At 45.2% G+C, this 20,877-nt stretch overlaps 1 protein-coding gene across 3 annotated transcripts in view; it reads right to left on the bottom strand.

Moving 5' to 3' along the window:
- The window catches only part of Zfp64 (ZFP64 zinc finger protein), a 79,008-nt gene that overhangs the window by 31,240 nt on the left and 26,891 nt on the right, over positions 1-20,877 (bottom strand). For 2 of the 3 annotated variants that reach the window (XM_008835139.3, XM_008835138.3), the window contains exons 5-6: positions 19,548-19,799; positions 10,433-12,017 (exon numbers count right to left, since the gene is read on the bottom strand). In XM_008835139.3, the coding sequence (XP_008833361.1) occupies positions 10,744-12,017; positions 19,548-19,799 (1,526 nt within the window). In that variant the 3' untranslated portion in view covers positions 10,433-10,743. Of the gene's footprint in view, positions 1-10,432; positions 12,018-19,547; positions 19,800-20,877 lie in introns of those variants that run through there. The other variant, XM_008835140.3, reaches the window with a different exon arrangement.

Here is a 20,877-nt window from a genome sequence, read left to right as displayed (position 1 = left end):
AGCAGCTGTCTTCTCAAACCCTTCCCATCATGGTCTGCGTTGTCTCAGATCCAAAGGACCAGACACTGAAGCCATGAGCTGAAATTAAAACTTTGCTCCTTTAAGTTTATTTTCTCAGGTATTTTGTCACAGTGATGGAAAGCTGACTGACACATTATCTCATAGACATGGTCACATTTTCTATAAGAGTGATGGCAAAGCCATTTCTTTACTAAAGATTTATTGGGTTCCCAGTGTTAAAGTTAAATTCATTTTTATTTTATTTTTATGTGTATGAGTGTTTTGCCTTCATGTATGTAAGTGAACCCATGCATACAATGCCCGCAGAAGCCAGAAGAGGTTCTTGGATCCCCTGGACCTAGAGTTACAGACCCTCATTAGTGGCCATGTGGGTGCTGGGAACTGAACCTGAGTCCTCTGCAAGAGCAGTCAGTGCTCTTAACCACTGAGCAATCTCTCCAGCTCTGTAAAACATGAGTCTTTAAGGAAGCCACAGATCAATAAATAAACCATTATAACAAAGTGTGATAAAGGTCACACAGAAAGGGTAAGAGGGAGATCAGTAACGCTGGCTACCTATGATGAGTGGGTCTTGGACAGGTAAAGGAAAGAGGTGAAGAGGGGCAGCTTGTACACAGCCCAGGAAGTGCAGAGACCACTGTGGAGAAGTCTCAGTCTAGCTAGAGGTACAGGGAGCTCAGGAGGGGAGGTGACGAGCTGCTGGGTGGCAGGTTGGAGGGGCTTTGTGTGGCGGGTAGGAAGTGCTGAAACTGTCTCCTGCTCCTCTTTTCCTGATCTGAATGTCTGTGTTCCTTCAAAATTCGTAAGTTGAAATAGGGAACTTGTATTAGTTACTTTTCTGTTGCTGCGATTAAACACCGTGACCAAGGTAACTTAAAGAAGGAAAAGTTTATTAGGCTTACAGTTCCTGGGGGTTAAGAGTCCGTCATGGTGGGGAGGCCTGGCAGGAGGCAGCCGGAGAAGAAAGCTGAGAGCTCACATCTCCAAGCAGGCACAGGAAGCAGAGTCAGGCTGGAAGTGGAATGTGGCTATGAACTTGCAGAGCCCACCCCCAGTGACAATGCTTCCTCTGGCATGGCCACACCTCCTAAAGGTTCCACGAACAGGGGACCAAGTGTCCAAATACTTGGAGCCTATGGGAAATGCTTATTCAAACCACTACAGAAGTGATTAGGTTATGAGTGGATTGGTACCTTCTAAAGAAGATCCTCATGGGTGTTGGACAGGACCAAGATACATTGTACACATGTATGAAACTATAAAATGGAAGAAAAACATACAATCTTCACACTCATAAATGGCTCACACAGCATGCAGTAAAATGCAATGAAACCAAATTGCTGGGTGGATCAGGACACATTTGATACAGAGACAATGGGGCTGGAGAGATGGCTCAGAGTTTAAGAGCATGTGCTGCTTTTGCAGAGGACTGAGTTCAGTTCCCAGTACCTACATCAGGTGGCTCCCAGCTGCTTCTAACCCCAGCTCCAGGGGATCCAAAGCCCTCTTCTGACCTTCCACAGTACCCATGAGCGTGTGGTGCATGCTCACGCACACACACACACACACACACACACACACACACACACACACGCACACACACACACACACACACACACTAAATCTTGAAAAAAAAAAGAAGATAATTCCAGGTGCTGTTGAGATGGTTCAGTGAGTAAAAGTGCTTGTCGGGCAAGTCCGATGACCTGAGTTCAATACCCAGAACTCATGCAAAGGTGGAATGAGACAGCTGACTCCAGAGTTGTCCTCTGACCTCCATATTTGCACCATGGCATAGGAGCACAACCCCACCTCTCTCTCTCTCTCTCTCTCTCTCTCTCTCTCTCTCTCTCTCAAAAAATTTAAAATTATTACAAAGCTGGCCTGGTGGTCACACCTTTAGTCCCAGCACTCAGGAGGCAGAGGCAGGTGGATCTCTGAGTTAGAGGCCAGCCTGGTCTACATAGTGAGTTCCAGGCAGCTCAGGGAGGACTTTTCAAAAAAAAAAAAAAAAAAAAAAAAAAAAAAAAATTCCAGTGAGGTTTGAATACTTTTTTTCAGTTAAACAAAGGATTAGATTTGAAGGGCAAAGTCTAATTAAGTCATAAAAATTAGAATCTATCCACCCTCTCCTACAGACACCAAATATTCAAATACTCATCAATGCTCATAAAAACTGAAAAAAAAAATCACAAAAAGCACATATTTTCCAGGTCCCATTCTCAGACCAAACCCATTAACAGAAACCAAAAGTCAAACTATCACTTCCCAAATCTGGACTAGGAAATATACCTTATTTAACCTCTGGATCCTGCCTTCCCTAAGCAACCCCCTAAAACTGAAATCACAAAGGATCAAGACATTCAGGAAAAGGACAGGCCAGAAAAAAGTTTGCAGCGATCTGGATGTGAGAGAAAAAAATGTGAGCTTGAAGTAGGCAAAATAAGTTTCCTCTACGTTCCCAACCTTGAGTTATTTTTCTGTAGGGCTCAGTGCTTTATATATTTGTTTAAAATTCTATCACATTAAGAAATTTATATTGTGGGGAGGGGGGCAGTCCACAAGCCACAGTACATATGTAGAGATCAGAAAACAACATTTAAAAATTTTATTTATTAATTTTATATGTGTGAATATATGGCCTGCATGTTCGTAAGTGCACCTCTGTTATGCAATGCATATGGAGGTCAGAAGAGAGCATCGAATTCCCCTGGAACTGGAGTTATGGATAGTCGTTAGCCACCATTTGGGTGCTGGGAACTGAACCCAGGTCCTTTGCAAGAACAGCCAGTGCTCTTAACAGCTAGGCCATCTCTCTAGCCCCCAGAGGAGAACTTTTGGAAGCCAGTTCTCTTTTACTACCAGGTGGTCAGGCTTGGCAGCAAGTGCCTTTACCCACAGAGGTATCTTGCTGGCCCAAGCGTCATTGTCTTTTAACTGACTGGTTTTGGGGTGCAGGGATTGAACCCAGGGCTCCACGCATGACAGCACTTTACCACCAGCTATATTCATAGTGCCACATTTCTTGACTGTTTTTACATGTTTCTAAGATACAGACATATATAACAATGCAAATAACTCCAGGATTACAGGCAGGTTTTGTCTGGTAAAAGGCAGCTGACAGTCACCCTGGAGATGCTGAGGTTTGCATCTGTGCATAATTTGTTTAGGCAGTCCTGACTAAGTATGTGTTTGGTGAATTTCCCCGGTCCTATCATGACATCTTATTAATTCATATGCTGCTTCTTTAAAAAAATTATTTTAGCCAGGTGTGATGACACATACATTTAAATCCCAACACTCAAGAAGCAGAGGCAGGTGAATCTCTGTGAAACTGAGACCAAACATAGCAATTGAGGCAGAGCAAGTTCTACGCCAGTTGGGGCTACAGAGAGCCCCTGTCTCAAAAAGCCTCCACAAATTATTTTGTTTATTTTTACTTATGTGTGAGTATTGCCTCATGTGTGCAGGTGCCCAAAGAGGCCAGAAGAGAACACAGGATCCCTTGCAGCTGAAGTTACAGGCAGTTGTGAGCCACTTGATGTGAGTGCTGGGACTGGAGCTTCTGTCCTCTGGAAGAGCAGAGAGTACTCTTAACCACTGAGCCAAGTTTTCCAGCCACTCATAGGTTCCTTTTATAGGGATTGAACTCAGGTTGCTAGGCTTGACAGCAAGTGCCTGTAATCTGCTGTGCTATCTTGACAGCCTGCTTTTTGACAAGGGGTCACATAACTTAGGCTGGGCTTGAACTCCCGATCCTCCTGTCTCTAGCTCCGTAGGGCAGGGATTATAGGTGTGTGCTACCATGCCCTGCTTAAAAAACTATCTTCCAGTATAGGTGAGGTCAGGATAAAAATGTACACATTTAAATGTCTTTATTATTAAGGGAGGGTAAGAAAACATAGAACGTAAGAATAATAAAATAGGCTGAAAGGAAAGTAGAGGGAAGAATATTTTGAAGATAAAATTTGAACTCTATTAATAAGTAAAGTGGATGAAAGCCCAGGTTCTGACTTTTCTCTTTATTATTTTTAATTTATGTATATGTGTATATTTCCTGCATGTAGGTGGGTGCACCTGTGTCATGTAATGCCTGTGGAGGACAGAAGAGGCTGTCTGATCCCCTGGAACTGGAGTTACAGACAGTTGTTAGCTGCCATGTGGGTGCTGGGATTCAAACCCAGGTCTTCTGCAAGAACAGCCAGTGTTCTTAACTGCTGAGCCATCTCTCCAGTCCTCTTTTCTTTTTTAAAAAATATTTTATTGCCAGGCGTGGTGGCACACGTCTTTAATCCCAGCACTTGGGAGGCAGAGGCAGGTGGATCTTTGTGAGTTTGAGGCCAGCCTGGTCTATATAGTGAGTTCCAGGACAGCTGGGGCTACAAGGAGACCCTGTCTCAAAAAGACCAAAAAAAATTATTATTTTTGTTTTATGTGTATGACTATATTCCCTGCATGTTGGTAGGTCCACTTATGTTGTGCAGTGTCTGAGGAGGTCAGAAGAGGACATCAGATCTCCTGGAAGTAGACTTACAGATGGTTGTTAGCTACCATGTAGGTGCTGGGAACCAAACTAGGGTCCTCTACAAAAGCAGGCAGTGCTCTTAATCGCTGAGCCATCTCTCCAGCCCAGTGCCTTTTCTTTAATAGGAAGGAGTAAATAAATGCTTGGCAAATGAAGTAGAAAACTGAAAGTAATATGTATATATGTACACATAGTCAAAATATAAGTAAATGTGTCTATATTATATATAATAGCAACACAGAAGTTGATGGAACCCCCCCTTAAAAAAAAGACAATGGTATTAAAATGACTTTAAGGGATGGTGAGTTGGCTCAGCAGGTAAAGGTACTTGCCATTAAGCTTGATGGCCTGAACTTGATTCTCTAGACCCGTGTGCTGGAAGGAGAGAATCAACTCCCCAAAGTTGTCCTTTGACTTCCAAACATGTACTGTGTCATGTGTGACCACTCCCTGCTCCAACACACAAAATAAAAATGTAATTTAAAAAATTTTAATGATTTTAGGAAAATGTTAAATGGAACTACAGTATCACTGGAATTGAAAATTTTGAGCCATGCAAATACTTTCCTTTGAAAAATAAAAATTTTGAAAATTGATTCAAATGGACTAAACAGTGCAACCAGACTATTAATCACAGAAATGATGGGCAAGCTTGTCATGAAGAGCGATCACCTAGATAACAGATGATCTCCAAAACAGTAGATGACTGCCGGCCACTGAGGAAGGAGGAAAGAGCTAAAACAACAAGCAAGAATCAGACAGAGGGGGCTGCGGAGCTGGCTCAGTGGTTAAGAGCAGTGGCTCCTCTTGAAGAAGACCTGAGTTTGGTTCCCAGCACCCATGTTGGGCATCTCACAACTGCTTGTAACTACAGGTCCACGGGCTCTGATGCCTCTGAGGGAACCTACAATCATATGCTCACATAGACACACATAATTAAAAAAAAAACACAGAAACTTTTCTTTACTCTTACAACATGTAACTATTTTAAAGCAGAAAAAAATATCTAAAATTACAATAAAATTATAGACTAGCTGGGTATGGTGGTGCATGCCTTTAATCTCTGCGCTTGGGAGGCAGAGGCAGGTAGATTGCTGTGAGATGGAAGCCAGCCTGGGATGATCTACATAGAGAGTTCAAGGCTAGCTGGGGCTATCTAGTGAGACTCTGCCTCAAAACTCCCCCCAAAAAAACCCCAACCCCCCCAAAAAAAACCAGAGGGGCTGGAGAGAGGGCTCAGCAGTTAAGAGCACTGGCTGCTTTTGCAGAGGACCCGGGTTGGAGTCCCAACACCCATGTCAGCTCATAGCCATCTGTAACGCCAGTTCCAGGGGACCCAATGCCTTCTTCTGTCCTCTGTTGGCATTGCACCACATGAGTGCACTTACATACATGCAAGCAATACCCTCATACACATAATAATAATAATAATATATTTAAAAATAAAAAAATAAAATGAATACGGAGAAACTGAAACCTCGTGTGAGAACAGACTATGAGCTGGGTGTGATAGCACACACATGTAATCCCAGCACTTGGGAGACTGAGGAAGGAGGATCATCATGAGTTTGAGGCCAACCCAGGTTATAGAGTGAAACCCTGTCTCAAAACAAAAACAAACACCAAGGGCCCAGCGAGATGGCCCAGGGGTTAAGTGCTTTGCTGATCATGAGGACCAAAGTTTGAGTCCCACCAGCCATACTGGGCAGCTCACAAATGCCTATAACTCCAAGTCTAAGGGTTCTGATAACTTCCGGACTGTACAGAGAACAGTACATGCATACAGAGATAAAATATATCATAACCAAACCGAACCAAACTGAACCAAACCTAAAATGGGAGGAATAGTCTTTTTAGGCGCGCACTTTAGGGTATCAGACCTTTGTAAAAGGAAGGAAATAAAGGTGAAGAATTCTGCAGGTTGTTTCCTGGGGGAAGATTGTAACATCAAAACCTCAGAAAACCCCAAACAGCCACAAGGAGGGAGATGATTGGGGTAAAGGTGGCACGTCTACACTGCTACCTGGTGGGATGAAAAAAAATTAGGGCTGTATTGATCCACAAGGTTGTCAAGAAAAGGGATAAAATCTGCAGAGAAATGTACATAACATGGCACCATTGTAATACAAATAGGAGGCATCTTTTCTGTTTTTTTAAATTTATTTTTATTTTTTAAATTATAAAATTTAAAAACTTGATTATTTTTAATCTGTTTGAGTGTTTTGCCTGCATGTATGTAAGTGCACCTGTGCATGCAGTGCCTGTGGAGGCCAGAAGAGGGCGTTGGATCCCCTGGAACTAGAGTTACAGATGGTTGTTAGCCACCACGTGGGTGCTGGGAACTGAACCTAGGTCTTCTGCAAGAGCAGCTGGTGCTCTTAACCACTGCCATCTCTCCAGGCCCCCCGCCTCAACACTTAAAAAAAATTTGAGACAGTATCTAGCCCCAGCTGGACTAGAACTTACTATGTAGACCAGGTTGGTCTTCATCTCATAGACATCTGCTTGCCTCTGCCTCCTGAGTGCTGGGATTAAAGTTGTGTGCCACCATGCCTGGCTTCTGTGTTGTTTTTTGAAGAGTATTTAACTTTTCTCTTGGTAGGGTGAGGTTAGGGAGTGGTTAGAGGTTGTTGGCCTGGTTTTATATTTTATATACTTTACTGCAGGGAACAATTTATTTGGGGAGAGAGAGAGAGAGAGAGAGAGAGAGAGAGAGAGAGAGAGAGAGAGAGAGAGAGAGAAAGAGAGAAAGAAAGAATAAACTGAGCATGGTAATACATTGTATAATTCTAGCACTTGGGAGGTGGAAGCAGGAGGATCAGGAGTTCAAGGCCATCCTGGGCTATGAGTGACCTTGGTTAAAGGAGGAGGAGGAGAATTCCAAATATATAGTGTGCTGGATAACTTTAGTGTCAACTTGACACACCTGGGTTGAGGGAGCCTCAATTGGGGAACTGCTGCCATTGGACTGGCCTGTGGCCATGTGTCTGTGGGGCATCTTCTTGATTATTAAGTGATGTGGGAAGGCCCAGTCCACTGCGGGTGGTGCCACTGAGCAGGTGGGCTTACATTGTACAAGAAAACGGGTTGAGTGAGGGCCAGGGGAACAAGCCAGTAAGCAGCGTTCCTCCAAGGCCTGTGTTCCAGCTCCTGCCTCCAGGTTCCTGCCTTGAGTTCCTACCTTGGGTTCCCTTAGAGATGAACTGTGACCTGGGAGATGTAAGTTGAATAAACCTTTTCCTCCCCAAGTTGCTCAGAGTATTTTGTCATAGCAATGCAGAGACACATAGATATACATGCATGATATATTTGGAGGTAGAGAACAGCTTCTAAGTGGAGCTGAGTGTAGGAAGGCATAGTGTGCCCCACTGCACCCCAACTTTGTGTGTAAAACCCACACACATTTAATGAGCCACCTGATGGTACTAAGAGCCAGATTTGGGTTCTCTGCAAGAGTACGTAGTTCTTTAAATTTTTATTTTATTTTTATTTTATGTGTATGAGTGTTTTGCCTGCAAAACTCAAGTGCACCATGTGTGCAGTGTCTGCAGAAGCCAGAAGAGGGCATCAGATCCCCTGGTAGTGGAGTTAGAGATGGTTGTTAGCTGACATGTGAGTGTTGGGAACTGAACCCAGATCCTCTGCAAGAGCAGTAAGTGCTCTTAAGTCCTGAGCCATCTCTCTAGCCTGAAGTGCACACTTAACCACCGAGACGAGACATCTCTCCAGTCCCCAAGGGAGACAACTGTAATTCCAAATTTATAACCTTATTAAAATTTCTAACCTTGGGCTGGAAAGATGGCTCAGCAGGTAAACATTCTTTTGGCCAAATCCAACAACTTGAGTTAGATCCTTGGAACCTACATGGTGGTAGGTGAAAACCAATTTCCACAAATTGTTCTCTGACCTCCACAAGTGCTCAGTGGTAGGAATGTGCCTCACCCCCCAATAAATAAATGTAGAAAACCATTTTCTTCTAAGCTTATATTATAGTTCCAAGATTTCCTGTTTCTTTACCAGATCATAGCTAATTACTACAGTTGATATGAAAATAGAGAATTTCTGGCAAAGAGAACACAGCAATCAAAATTATGTTCAGATATTAAGGATGAAAGAAAGAAAGAAAGAAAGGAAGGAAGGAAGGAAGGAAGAAAAAGAAAGAAAGACAAATCCAGACTAAGGTAGAACTATCACAAGGGATTTGAACTCTGCATTCCCAAAGGTAAAACCTCTGGTTTCTATTTTTTTTCTTTGAGACAGGGTCTCATGGAGCCCAGCTGGCCTCCAATTTGCTGTATAGCTGAAGATAGCTTTGAGCATCTGTCGTTCCTGTCACCTGTCAGGAGTCCTGGGATGATGGGCATGTACCACTACTCCCTGTTCATTCGGTGCTGAGGATGGAACCCAGAGTTTCCCGAATGCTAGGCGAGCGCTCTACGGGTTGAGTCACGTGTGTCCAGTTCACAACTTCAAGGTTTCTATATCACCATCTTGTATTTCCCTGGTTATTACCCAAACCAGAAATCATACCTTTAGATGAAGGTGTGATGATCATGTGACCATTTTTATAGAATTCTCGTTATTGAAGAATGAAAGTAGCACTTCCGGTCAAGATACAACTCAGTGGTTTCATGACATTCGAAGATTTTTTTTTTTTTTTTCTGAATAGTGGCCAGCCTTCTTCATAACCAACCCTGCTGATGATACTGGCTATCAGAGATTGCAATCCTGGACACCGTTAGATAGGACTAGTTATTCTGGCTTGCTCTCTGGCGCCACCTACCGGCCACATAGCATTTTCAGTCAACGTGAAATACGTAATTCACTCAACATGGGCCAGTGCTTGTCATCAAGGTAGGTGCTTTTATCTGGACCTGAATCTGAGCGGAGATGAACATTTCAAAAAACGCTATGTAGGCCGGGCTGGTGGCACACGCCTTTAATCCCAGTACTCAGGAGCAGAGTTCAGGCTCGGTCTGGTCTACGTAGGGAGTTCCAACCTAGCCAGGGCTGCCTAGTGAGACCCTGTCTCAAAAAACAAAAACAAAACGTGCATCTTAGAAAACCCTGTCAAACTTTTGTCAAAATTTGGTAGGAACTCACATCCTATTTGCACATGAATAGAAATATCAGCGTCTTTAAATAAGAATTGGTAAAAGCCAGGTGTGGCCAGGGGCAGACCTGTAAAGTAATCCCAGCACTGGGTGAAGGGGGAGGAGGGCTGAGGCAGGAGGATCTTGAATTTGAGGTGGGCCTGGTCTACAGCTCAAGACCCTGTCTCAAACACAGAAACAAAACAGTTTGAATGGATCACTAATATACCTGATATATCTGTGATGGAGGAGGATGCTTGTGCAGTACTTATGAGAGGACCAAACCCCTGCTGTTCCCAGTTCCCTCTGATGATAAAAAAACAAAACAAAACAAAAAAAAACTCCATAAGGCTGGTGTGGTGGCTCAGTGGTCAAGAGTGAGTACTGCTCATGACCAAGACCCAAGTTTGGTTCCCAGCTCCCAAGTTGGGTGGCTCACAACCACCTGTACTGTTCAGGGGTTCTGACACCCTCTTCTGGCCTCCTCAGGCACCTGCACTACTATGCAAGTGGGCCTTGTACATTTACATACATAAAAATAAATCTTAAAAAAAAATAAAAAATTCATAGCCTTACATCTTCAAATCATACCTTGACTGTAACGAAGCATTAATATTTAGAATATTTTAGTCCTTTTCACTTAACATTTCCAGAACACATGTAATGTTCTGTAGAAAACAGCACTTCATAGATGTGAATCTCCGTAGGGACACACAAATACTCCAAACTCTGTGCAAATTTTGTAAAGGGGCTTAAGACTAGCTAGGAAGTTCCATTTATTACACAAATTGAATGAGATGGAAAACCAAAACCAAAACACCTTTATTCAAGTTGGAAAATCGAACTGGAAACAAAAATGCATTCACTCCTTAAGCATCAACTGTCAACTCCTAATTGGAATCACCATGGTAACGTTTATGACTCTACACAGCTAGAAGGCGGGACTCAGAAGGTCTCTGGGTTCTTACAGTGTTTTTTAAAAAATTACAATAAGCCGTATAAAACGCAATTACCAGGGACATGTCTTTAGTCCTTTAGGAACCAAGAGCAGGCCTCTTAACAGAATTCACGTGGGGTTTCCCTCGCCATCACGTGTTTTAAGTGCTAATCTGGGATGGAGTCAGCTGGGTAGAGCAGAGCTGGATGCGCAGCTCCGTGGATGGAGTACGTCTGCTTGGGCAGTTCCTGCTGTGAAGAGAAGATGGGAGGCGCCGTGGTGGCCACGGCGATGCTCTGGTCCCCATCGCTCACCACGGTCACCTCGGCTGTCCCCTCCTGAATCAGAGCATTAAGGCCTTCGAAGTCGGAGCACGTGATGCCCGAGCTGGCAATGAATGTCTGGCTGCCCGCGCCTTCCTGGGTCCCGGCTGGGGCCGTGGGCAGCAGGGTCTGTGGCAGGGTGGCCCCGTCGGTCTGGTCATGTGCGGTCAGCAGGACAGCTGGCTGGCTCAGCGCACCTGCTTCGCCCGGACACCCCGAGGACTGCGGAGGGGCGATCAGACTGACCTGCCGGAGGATCTGCAGCCGGCTGTTCCCGGGGAGCTCCTCGGGGGTCTGGGCCACCAGGGTGGGGGGCACGAGGTTGACCGCTGCGGCCGCAGCCTGCACGATGGTGTTGGTCGGCGGCACCTGATGCCCTACGATGATCTTGACCCTCCCCTCGCTGAACTGGGGCACCTGGCTGGGCTGCAGGGGTACCTGGAGATGCCCCACGGCGAGGGGCGCGGCGGGCTGCTTGCTGGGGTCTGGCAGGTGCAGTTGCAAGACGGTGACGTCAGCGTTCTTAGCATCCTGGTGCTCGTGCTGCCTCTTGTGGCTGCGGAGCGAGTCCTCGCGCATGAAGGAGGCTGCGCAGAGGTCGCAGTGGAAAGTCTTCTTAGCATCCAGCTTGGCCACCTGCCGGCTGCTATGCCGGCCCGTGTCCTTCCTCTCCGCCGCCTCGCTCTTGACCATGTCGGCGTGGAACTTCTTCACGTGCTTGCTCAGGTTGCTGGGCTGCTTGGTGTCGAAGCTGCAGTAGTTGCACTTGAAGGGGCGCTCTGTGCAATGGATGCGCTCGTGCACGCGCAGCGCGGCCTTGCTGGAGCAGGAGTAGCTGCACACGGAGCACTTCTCCGGGTGCTCGGACTGGTGCACGCGGCTGTGCTTCCGCAGGGTGGCTTTGCTGTCACCCAGGAAGTCGCAGTGCGAACACTTGAAGTTGTTCCCGCTGTGCTTGATGCGGATGTGCGACTTGAGGTTCCCCTTCATGGTGCAGCGCACGTTGCAGAACTCACACTTGAAAGGTTTCTCCCCCGAGTGCACGCGCATGTGCCTTTTCAAGTCCGAGCTGATTTTGAACTTGGCGCTACAGAGCCAGCACTGGAAGGGGGCGTCCCCTGTCAACACAAGGTGAGTTTCCATAAGAACAGGCAGTAATAACCACAGCGGATCCCCCCGAAGCACACACCAGGACATGGATTATAGCAGGGCAGGAGGGTGGTCACCTTCTCATCGCAGCGCCCAGTAGCCCTTGGGACGGGAAGAAGGAGGGGTTGTCTTCTGTCCCCAGACCTAAGCCACCATGTGCTGGGACACAACCACCCTTAGGAAACCCGGAAGGAAAAAAAAGGGAGACTGAAAAGCTATTTAAGTGTCCCAAAGTTTCTTTTAAAACATTCACGCTATCGTTCATATAGTGAAAACAGTCACTTTGGCAGTTAGAGGCTCACGGTTATATGATTTTGCATTATTCCATGATTCTGATGGAGCTATGTGTTGTCACGGATTCAACAACACATTTCCAAATGGGTCAGTGCCAGGCTGCACTCCTCTGGGCAATCCCTTTTACCATCACTGAAACACAAGTGGATAGTTCATGCAGATTTTTGTTTTTTAACTTTATTATTTTAATGTGTATGAGGTGCCTTGCCTACACGTATGAAAGTGCACCTGTGTCATGCAGTGCTCATGGAAGACAGAAGAGGGCGTCAGATCGCCTGGAACTGGAGTTACCGACGGTTGTGAGCTTCCATGTGGGTGCTGGGAACCGAACCCGGGTCCTCTGCAAGAGCAGCCAATGTCTTAACCGCTGAGCCATCTCTCCAGCCCCATCATGCAGATTTTTATTAATAGAGATGCGTTTACTGCACAAGATCTATTTATCCCATATTGCCAGCTGAGTTCTCGACTTGTCAAGTTATAGATCCAGCTGCTGATTTTTCACAAATTTCATGTTTGCTGAAAGATGAGCCCATGAAAATGAAATTACAAACATCTGAGTGAACATGACATTACAAATGTATTTATTCAATGAATATCAAGTCCAAATTAGCAGAGGTATTGGTCACTCAAACAGATGGCTACCACCCCAGGTCAATATGTTTCCATTCACACTCATGTACATGCGTTGTATGTGTTTGTGTGGTCAGAGGACAACCTCGGGTGTCATGTTCGGGAATGCCACACAGCTCTTTTGAGACAGGGTCTACCATTGGCCTGGAGCTCACAAATTGGGTCGTGCTAGCTGGCCATCCTATCCCAGGGACCAGCCCAACTCTGCCAACACATTGTTGAGGTTACAAGTGTGTACCACACCTGGCATTTTTATATGAGATCTAGGAGTTGGAATTTCTAATTTCATTGGTGGTAAATGGAAATATGATGAATTTTTCTGTATTGAACTTGTAGTTGAGATCCTTGCTGAGCCCATCTTTGAGTATTCTAGATTTTTGTCTGGCTTTGTCTTTTTTAAAAAATTAACATTTAAAAATAGAAAATTTTAAATTTTCATACAATGTAATTGAATGTATTTAGAGCCCCTCCCCTATCTGCACCACCCCTTATTGCCCTTCCTGCCCAACACAATGTACTGTATTATATAGAATAAGCCTACAGAGTCTAATTCGTGTCTCAAATGTCCTTCTGTATGGGTCCATCCACCAGAGCCTGGTTAACCTCCCAAGAATCCCATCCTTGAAAAAGACTTACATCCCCTCACTCCCACCTCTCACCCCCACCCCCCAGCAACCACGGGCCGTCAAATTTTCCTTAGGCTGGGGTGGGGTTCATTACCCACTTCTCCCCACCTCTTTTTTTTTTTTTGAGACATACTCTCTCCCTGGCCTGGAGCTCACCAAGTAGGTAGGCTGGCTGGCCAGTGAGCTCTAGGGCTTGTCCTGTTTCTACCTCCCCAATGCCAGGATTACAGGCATGTGCCACCATGCCTGGCTTTTAAAATTGCTTATTTACTTTTTAGTTTTTTAAAACAATCGCTAATCTCTTTTTAAAATTATTTTTTATTTTTATTTTTAAAAATATATTTTATTTATTATTTTTATTTTATGTATATGAGTGTATTATCTGCATGTATGTGAGTGCACCCGTGTCATGCAATGCCTCAGAGGTCAGAAGAGGGCTTCAGATTCCCCTGGAACTGGAGTTAAGGACGGTTCATAGCCGCTATGTGGGTGCTGGGATTTGAACCTGGGTCTTCAGCAAGAACAGCCAGTGCTCTTAACTGCTGAGCCATCTCTCCAGTCCCCGTGCCTGGCTTTTAACATGGGTTCTGGGAATTGAACTCAGGCCTTCATGCTTGGACTGAGCCATCTCCCCAGTCCCTAAATGGCCTTTTTTGGTAAAAGTCTGTTTTTCTACCTTTCAATGTTTTCCACCCCTTAAAAAAATTTATGTGTATGACTGTTTTTCCTGCATGTAATTGCAGCCCTAACATGCAGTGCCTGAAGCAGCCATAAGAGGGCACTAGATTCCCCTGGAACTGGAGTTAGGGATAGTTGTTAGCCACCATGTGGGTGCTGGGAACCAAACCTGGGGGTCCTCTGCCAGAGCAGTCAATGCTCTTAACCACTGCACTGAGCCAGCTCTCCAGACCCTTTTAAAAATGTTTTGTTTGTTATTTAATTCTTCACTTTTTGTATGCTGTTACCCCCTCTGGAAGTTTGGTGAAGCCCATGGAACCCTGCTAAGAATGAAGCATCAAATGCACTAAATAAACTAAAATAAAAACAAGAATACACAAAAAAGCAATTACCGTGAACTGGCTATTAACTACTCAGAGAGGAGAACTGTAAGGAGGAGATGTGTGCGACTAACTTGTCAGGATTAAACAAGCCGCTAGTGGCAGGTCTCCTAATGACAGTAGTTTCTATACAGAAAGATGCAAAAGATATTTTCACCCAGCTGCATGGCTGTTATGAATCACAGTGTCGCCCTGGTGACAGCTGAAGCCACAGCCACCCCCTCCCCTTTTATTAAAAAAAGCAGTCATTGGTGGTAAAATTCAGAAAAACCAGCTAACCAAATCCCAGTTAGGTTGCCAAGTTAACAACACTTTCTGACAAGAAAGCAAAGGTGTATGTAGATCCTTTTTCTGTTTGTTTTGAGACAGGGTTTCACACACCCAGGCTGGCCTCCAACTTACTATGTAGCTGAGGATGACTCCTACCTAACCTTCCAGTTTCCACTTTCCTCCAAGTACTGGGATTACAGGTATGCCCCACTGTGCCATGATTTTTCTTTAATCATAAATTTATTTCTTTAAAATTTTTTTATTATATCTGGATTTTTTATTACATTCTAATTTATTCGTGTGTGTGTGTGTGTGTGTGTGTGTGTGTGTATCTCAGCATGTATGTGAAGTCAGAGGACAACTTACAGAAGTCAGTTCTCTCTCTCTACCATGTGATTCCTAAGGATGGAACTCAGGTTGTCAGGCTTAGCAACAAGTGCCTTTACCTAGTGAGCCAATTTGCCAGCCCTAAACTTATTTCTTAAATGTTGTGTACTGGTCACAGTCCTATCCAGCTGTAAGCTCTTCAATGGTCAGTGAGTACTCTGTCCCCCACCTCTATCCCCACAGCATCCAGAATAGGAATCGAGAAATGTTGAATGAGTGAAGGACAGATGTATTGTTGAGTTTAAGTTGCTAATGAAATGATTGGTGATACAAAACATTAGACTGACCACAGGTCAAAACAGAATTCTATTAACTTAAAAATCTCACAAGTGTCACAAGTGGACAGAAGAAAAAAACGAACATTGCATGGAGACAACGCACAACTGGCACACATTCCAACAGTTAGAAACACGCCTTTCTACACCAGTCTAGAGATGTGACTATCAATGGTTAAGTTCATCCATAGACATCAAAACGAACCTTTGTTGTTGTTGTATAAGATGTGGTCCCACTATGTAGCTCAGGTTGGCTCTGAACTCTTATTTTTGTATATACCTTATTCTCATGTGTGTGCACGTGTGTGTATGAACCTATGTGTACATGCGTGTCGAGGCCAGAAGTTGATGTTGGGTGTCTTCCTCCATCACTCTCCTCTTTATTCAGTGAGGCAGGGTCTCTCAGTGAACTTGGAGCTTGCCTGTTTACTGCCCCAGGCCTCCCTTGTCTCCACCTCTCAAGCGTTGGAATTATAGGCAGGCCATCATGCTTGCCCACCAGGTTTTACATGGATAGCACAGCAAGGGCTTTATCCACGGAGCCATCTCCTTAGCCCTGGCTCTGAATCTTGATCCTCCTGCCTCAGCTGGGTGCTGGGATTACAGGTGTGTGCTACCAAGGCAGAACCAGACTGAAGAAAACAGAAACAGATTGAAGACGATCTGTTGGGCACCAGTTACGCTAACATCTTAACCCGCCACAGTAGATTACACAAATGTCCCCAAATCTCCCACCTCCCAACCCTCCCTGACTTCTGTGTAACCATGCATGCCCTTCCAACAATGGTAGGGTGAGGTGTCAAGACTCTCAGCAGGTTGGACTGTGACTGTGGGGTTGGGTTTGGCCAATGTTATTTAGAAGCATCAAGTAGAGTTGACACAAAGATTTTTTGGGGGGCTTGTTGAGACAGGGACTCCTCAAACTGGTTACCTAGCCAAAGATGGTATTGAACTCCTGATTTTCCTACTTCTACCTCCCAAGTGCTGGGATTACAGAACATGTCTTAACACGTGCTTTGACATGGCTTTGTCGCTGGGACTTTGTTACTCACACCTTGGTCACTGTCATGAGAAGGTTACTCCTCGCCGAGCCCACTAGTCCTAGGAGAAGGATGGGGGACACATGGTGCACAGGTAGATTACTCCAACCACAGCCAGCCTCTAGAGTCTCAGACTTAAAAGATAGCCCAGCTGAGGACAGGGTTAAGGAGCCTCAGCTGCTCCCCACCAGGAGGATGGAAAAGGTATGCTGTTGCATCTGCAGAGGTTTCCAGGGGTTTTATTGGACCACGTCACTATGGCAGTCATGGTACAGATACTGGTACCTGGAGATGGGAGACTGCCAAAGCAGAGGACCAGAGCTGTCAGCGTGAGCTTAGGGATATAAGTTACAAAATCGGCGATTCACATTGATCAGCAAACATCAAGCAGCAAGTGTTCTGTCAAACTGTCACTTGTCACTTAGAGGATAGAGAATGTACTCAGTAAAGATATAGTCTAGACAGAATTGTGGAAGTGACCTGGAAGGTGTTTATTACTAGGTATTAGAGAATAGTTTCTTAAAAAAAGAACTCAACATTTCCAAGCAGAGTTTGAAGGGGAAGCCAAAGATTTTCTGAACATAATTTGTCATTTCTAGCTAGCATCTGTAAAACTCATCTCCAATAGCTTTAAATTTTTTTAAATTAATTTTTAATTTATGTGTATGTGTCTGTGTGTGTATGCATGTGTGTGTTCAGTGCCCACGGAGGCCAGAAGAGGGGCTGGAGTTACAGGCAGTTGGTTGTGAGCTGCTTGATATGGGTGCTGGGAACCAAACTCGGGTCCTCTTAAAGTAGCAAGTGTTCCTAACTGCTAAGCCATCTCTCCAGTTCCTCCAGAAAGCTGTTCAAAGTAAGACAAAAGCTTGGGCATCAAGCTCAGGCCCATGAAAAAGACCTCTGGGTGAAAACCAACTGAGAAAAGAGAGTTCTAATGTAAGATTCTGCCCAAGCATCCAAATGAATTAAGCTGGTGCCCAGCTGACGTACCAGTCCCAGGTGTGCTGGTCGGAAGGGCTTCTAGTACCCACTAATAGTTAGAGGAAGAAATGACTAACAGCTGAGTTTAAAAGAGGCAAGATTTGTTCAAAAAGGATGCTGTGATGGCTTGAGTATCAACTTGACACCCCTGGGAAAAGGGGACTGCCCCACCAAAGTGTTCCCTCACCGGACTGGCCTGTGGGCATGTCTGTGTGGCATTCTCTTGATTGCTAATTGATGTAGGAGGACCCAGGCTGCCATGGGTGGTGCCACTCCTGGGCAGTTGGTCCTGGATTGTATAAGAAGCTAGCTGAGCAGGTCAGTGAGCAGTGATCCTCCACAGTCTCTGCTTCAAGCTCCTGCCTTGAGTGCCTTCCCTGACTACCCTTGATGATAGACTGTAAGCTGTAGGGTGAAATAAACCCTTTCCTCTCCGAGTTGCATTTGGTCATTGTTTTATTACAACAACAGAAACCTGACTATTAAAAATGTTGTGGGGCTTGGCATGCAGATGCACAGGAAGCCCACAAAGTTTAAACCATTGAGATATGCAGGTTATTCACAATTTTAAAGATGACTATATTATTAAAAGTGTTACTGTTCTATGCTAAAAGAAAATTATAAAAAAAATCCTCTTGAGGCTGTCCTCCTCTGGCCTCTGCAAGGATGTGTACCTGCACACGCGCGCGCACGCGCGCGCGCGCACACACACACACACACACACACACACACACTCTCTCTCTCTCTGTCTCTCTCTCTCTCTCTCTCTCTCTCTCTCTGGTTGAGACCTTCAAAGTATATCCTCTAGCTCTTTTCAGATATGGCCAGGGAGAGTGACAGAAAGGCATAGCCAAGAAGCACAGTTAACTAACCCTAGAATCAAGAAGTGTCCCCTGAGCAAAGGGACCTGGGAGGATCTGCCCAGACAGATTCCAGCACACTCAGAACCAGTGGTAGGTAGGGTTCTCATCTCACCCCTTCCCAGGAGCAGGTTCACTGTCCCCGTCCTGGCTTCATGTAGCCGTATCACACCATGTCAGGTATGGGGGACCAGATTCCTTGCCCTTTCCTGACCTGGCTCGGTTCATACAGTCCTGGTCTCTCAGTCATATCCTAGAGCTAGGTGAGATTTATAGAGGTCCTAGGGATGGTGTTATGTAGGAATGATTCTTATAAAATGGACAGAATCTGGACTAATGACTGTTAATTAACCTTGCCAAACTCACTGAACCATGTGCTCTTGTGACCTGGGCACCTGACCTTGATTTCCTCTGCATCTCAATTTGCTACTCCACCCCCAGATAATGAATGAGTGTGGGTATGCTTGAGAATTAACGTATCAAAGAACTGAAAGACAGTTTGTATCTTCATTGGAAACAAAGAACATTTGCTGATAAGGGTAAAGGAATGATGGACTACCCCAACTTTTTAACTTTGGGGTGGGGGTTGACGCAGGGTCGCACATAGCCCAGGCTAGCCTTGAACTAAGTAGCCAGAGATGACCCTGAACTCCTGATCCTTCTGTCTCCACCTCCCAAGTGCTGAGATTACAGGTTCAAGCCCCCATGCCTGGATTATGTGGTGCTGGGAATGAATTATATGGTGCTAGGCAAGTGTAGTACCAACAGAACCATATCCCCAGCACCTAGATTAATAACTTTAAAAAATTTTGTTTTTCAGAGACAGAGTCTTTAACTCCCTATGTAGCCAACAATGATTTTGAAGTCGATCCTCCTGCCTACACATCTTGAATGCTGGGATTACAGGTGTGCATCACTATGCCCCATGATAAGGTGCTGCGGATGCAACCCTGTGCATGCTAGGCAAGCATTTTACTGACAGAACCACATCCCAGCTCCTCTCTTTCCAGGCAGCCCACTGGCTGGCAGGTGCCTGGGCTGAGAACAGGAGGCGGAACCCAAGGGCAGCGGAGGTTACCTGTGTGCGAGCGCAGGTGCACCGTGAGCTGGCTGGAGTTGCGGCTGGCGTAGGGGCAGATCTGGCACTTGAAGGGCCGCTCATCCGAGTGGATGCGCAGGTGTTTGTTGAGGCTACTGCTGTCCGCAGCTGCGTAGTCGCAGGTCTTGCACTTGTAGGGTTTCACACCCGTGTGACAGCGCATGTGCGTCTTCAGTTTGTCCTTCCTGCTGAAGCACTTCCCGCAGACCTCGCACTTGTGGGGTTTGTCGCCTTTGTGCACACATACAGATGGAAGCAGGACACACGTGAAGAAGGAAATGGGAAAGATCCACGTGCCAGCCCCAGGGATTTTGCAGAGGCCCCAAGAGGCAAATGACTGCCAAGGAGCATCTGGCAGGGCGCCTTTGCTTTTAGAATTTTAAAGCTCTTTTTTTTCTAAGATAACTATCAATTTCTTTTTAATTGAAAGTACACAGGAACTAGAATTAAAAAAAAAAACAAACTGTATTGAGACAGGTAGCCCAGGCTGGCCTTGAACGTCATCCTGCCTCCACATTCAAAGTGCTGGGATTTAAGGCTTGCCTTGCCATGGCCAGCTTTAAAATAAAAACCTATCAGCCGTTCTGCTGTTTTCTGACTTTTACATTGTTCCCGTCCCTTCTTCAGAAATGTTTCCAGAGCCTTCCACATCGTGTGTGAGCCTGCAAGGGGCTCCTATACATGTCCTTCCTGTTTGGGGCTGCACACTCAACCACCTGACTTTTGTCAGCTCCTTATGGATTCTGATTAGCATACTTTTTCTTACTGCATCTTTTGATGTGTGATACTTAAATCTTTCTGGATCTTAAAGCGCTCTTATTTTCACACTATAGACACAGAAACACACAAAAATTGCAGAATATTAATGCCTTTACCTGCTGAGCCATCTCCCAGCCCTCTTTTCTGTTTTTCCCTGTGGTATTAGGGAATGAACCAGGTAGGTACTCCATAACATAACTAAGCTATGTTCTCCCTCTCTCTCTCGCTCTTTTGGTACGTGTGTCTACTTCCTTTAGTGTGAAAAACCTTATTGGCTAACATCAATTCTAAAAATTATTTTTTCATTTTAATTGATGTCTATGAGTGTTTTGCCTGTATACATAAGTGCACGTGTGTCATGCATGTTCAAGTAGGTCAGAAGATCCCCTGGAACTGGTTGTTAGCTGCCATGTGGGTGCTGGGAGCCAAACCTGGGTCCTTTGCAAAAGCAGTCAGTGCTCTTAACCACTGAGCCATCTCTTTAGCCCCCATTTTTGGGGGGGACAGAGTATTTATTTTTTGAGATAGAATATTTCAGGCTGGCCTTGAA

This window comes from Nannospalax galili, unplaced genomic scaffold (assembly GCF_000622305.1).
Source record: "Nannospalax galili isolate Female #2095 unplaced genomic scaffold, S.galili_v1.0 scaffold596, whole genome shotgun sequence".
Classification (NCBI taxonomy): domain Eukaryota; kingdom Metazoa; phylum Chordata; class Mammalia; order Rodentia; family Spalacidae; genus Nannospalax; species Nannospalax galili.
Note: the sequence above shows the minus strand (reverse complement) of the source record. Positions and strands in the feature narration are given on the sequence as shown.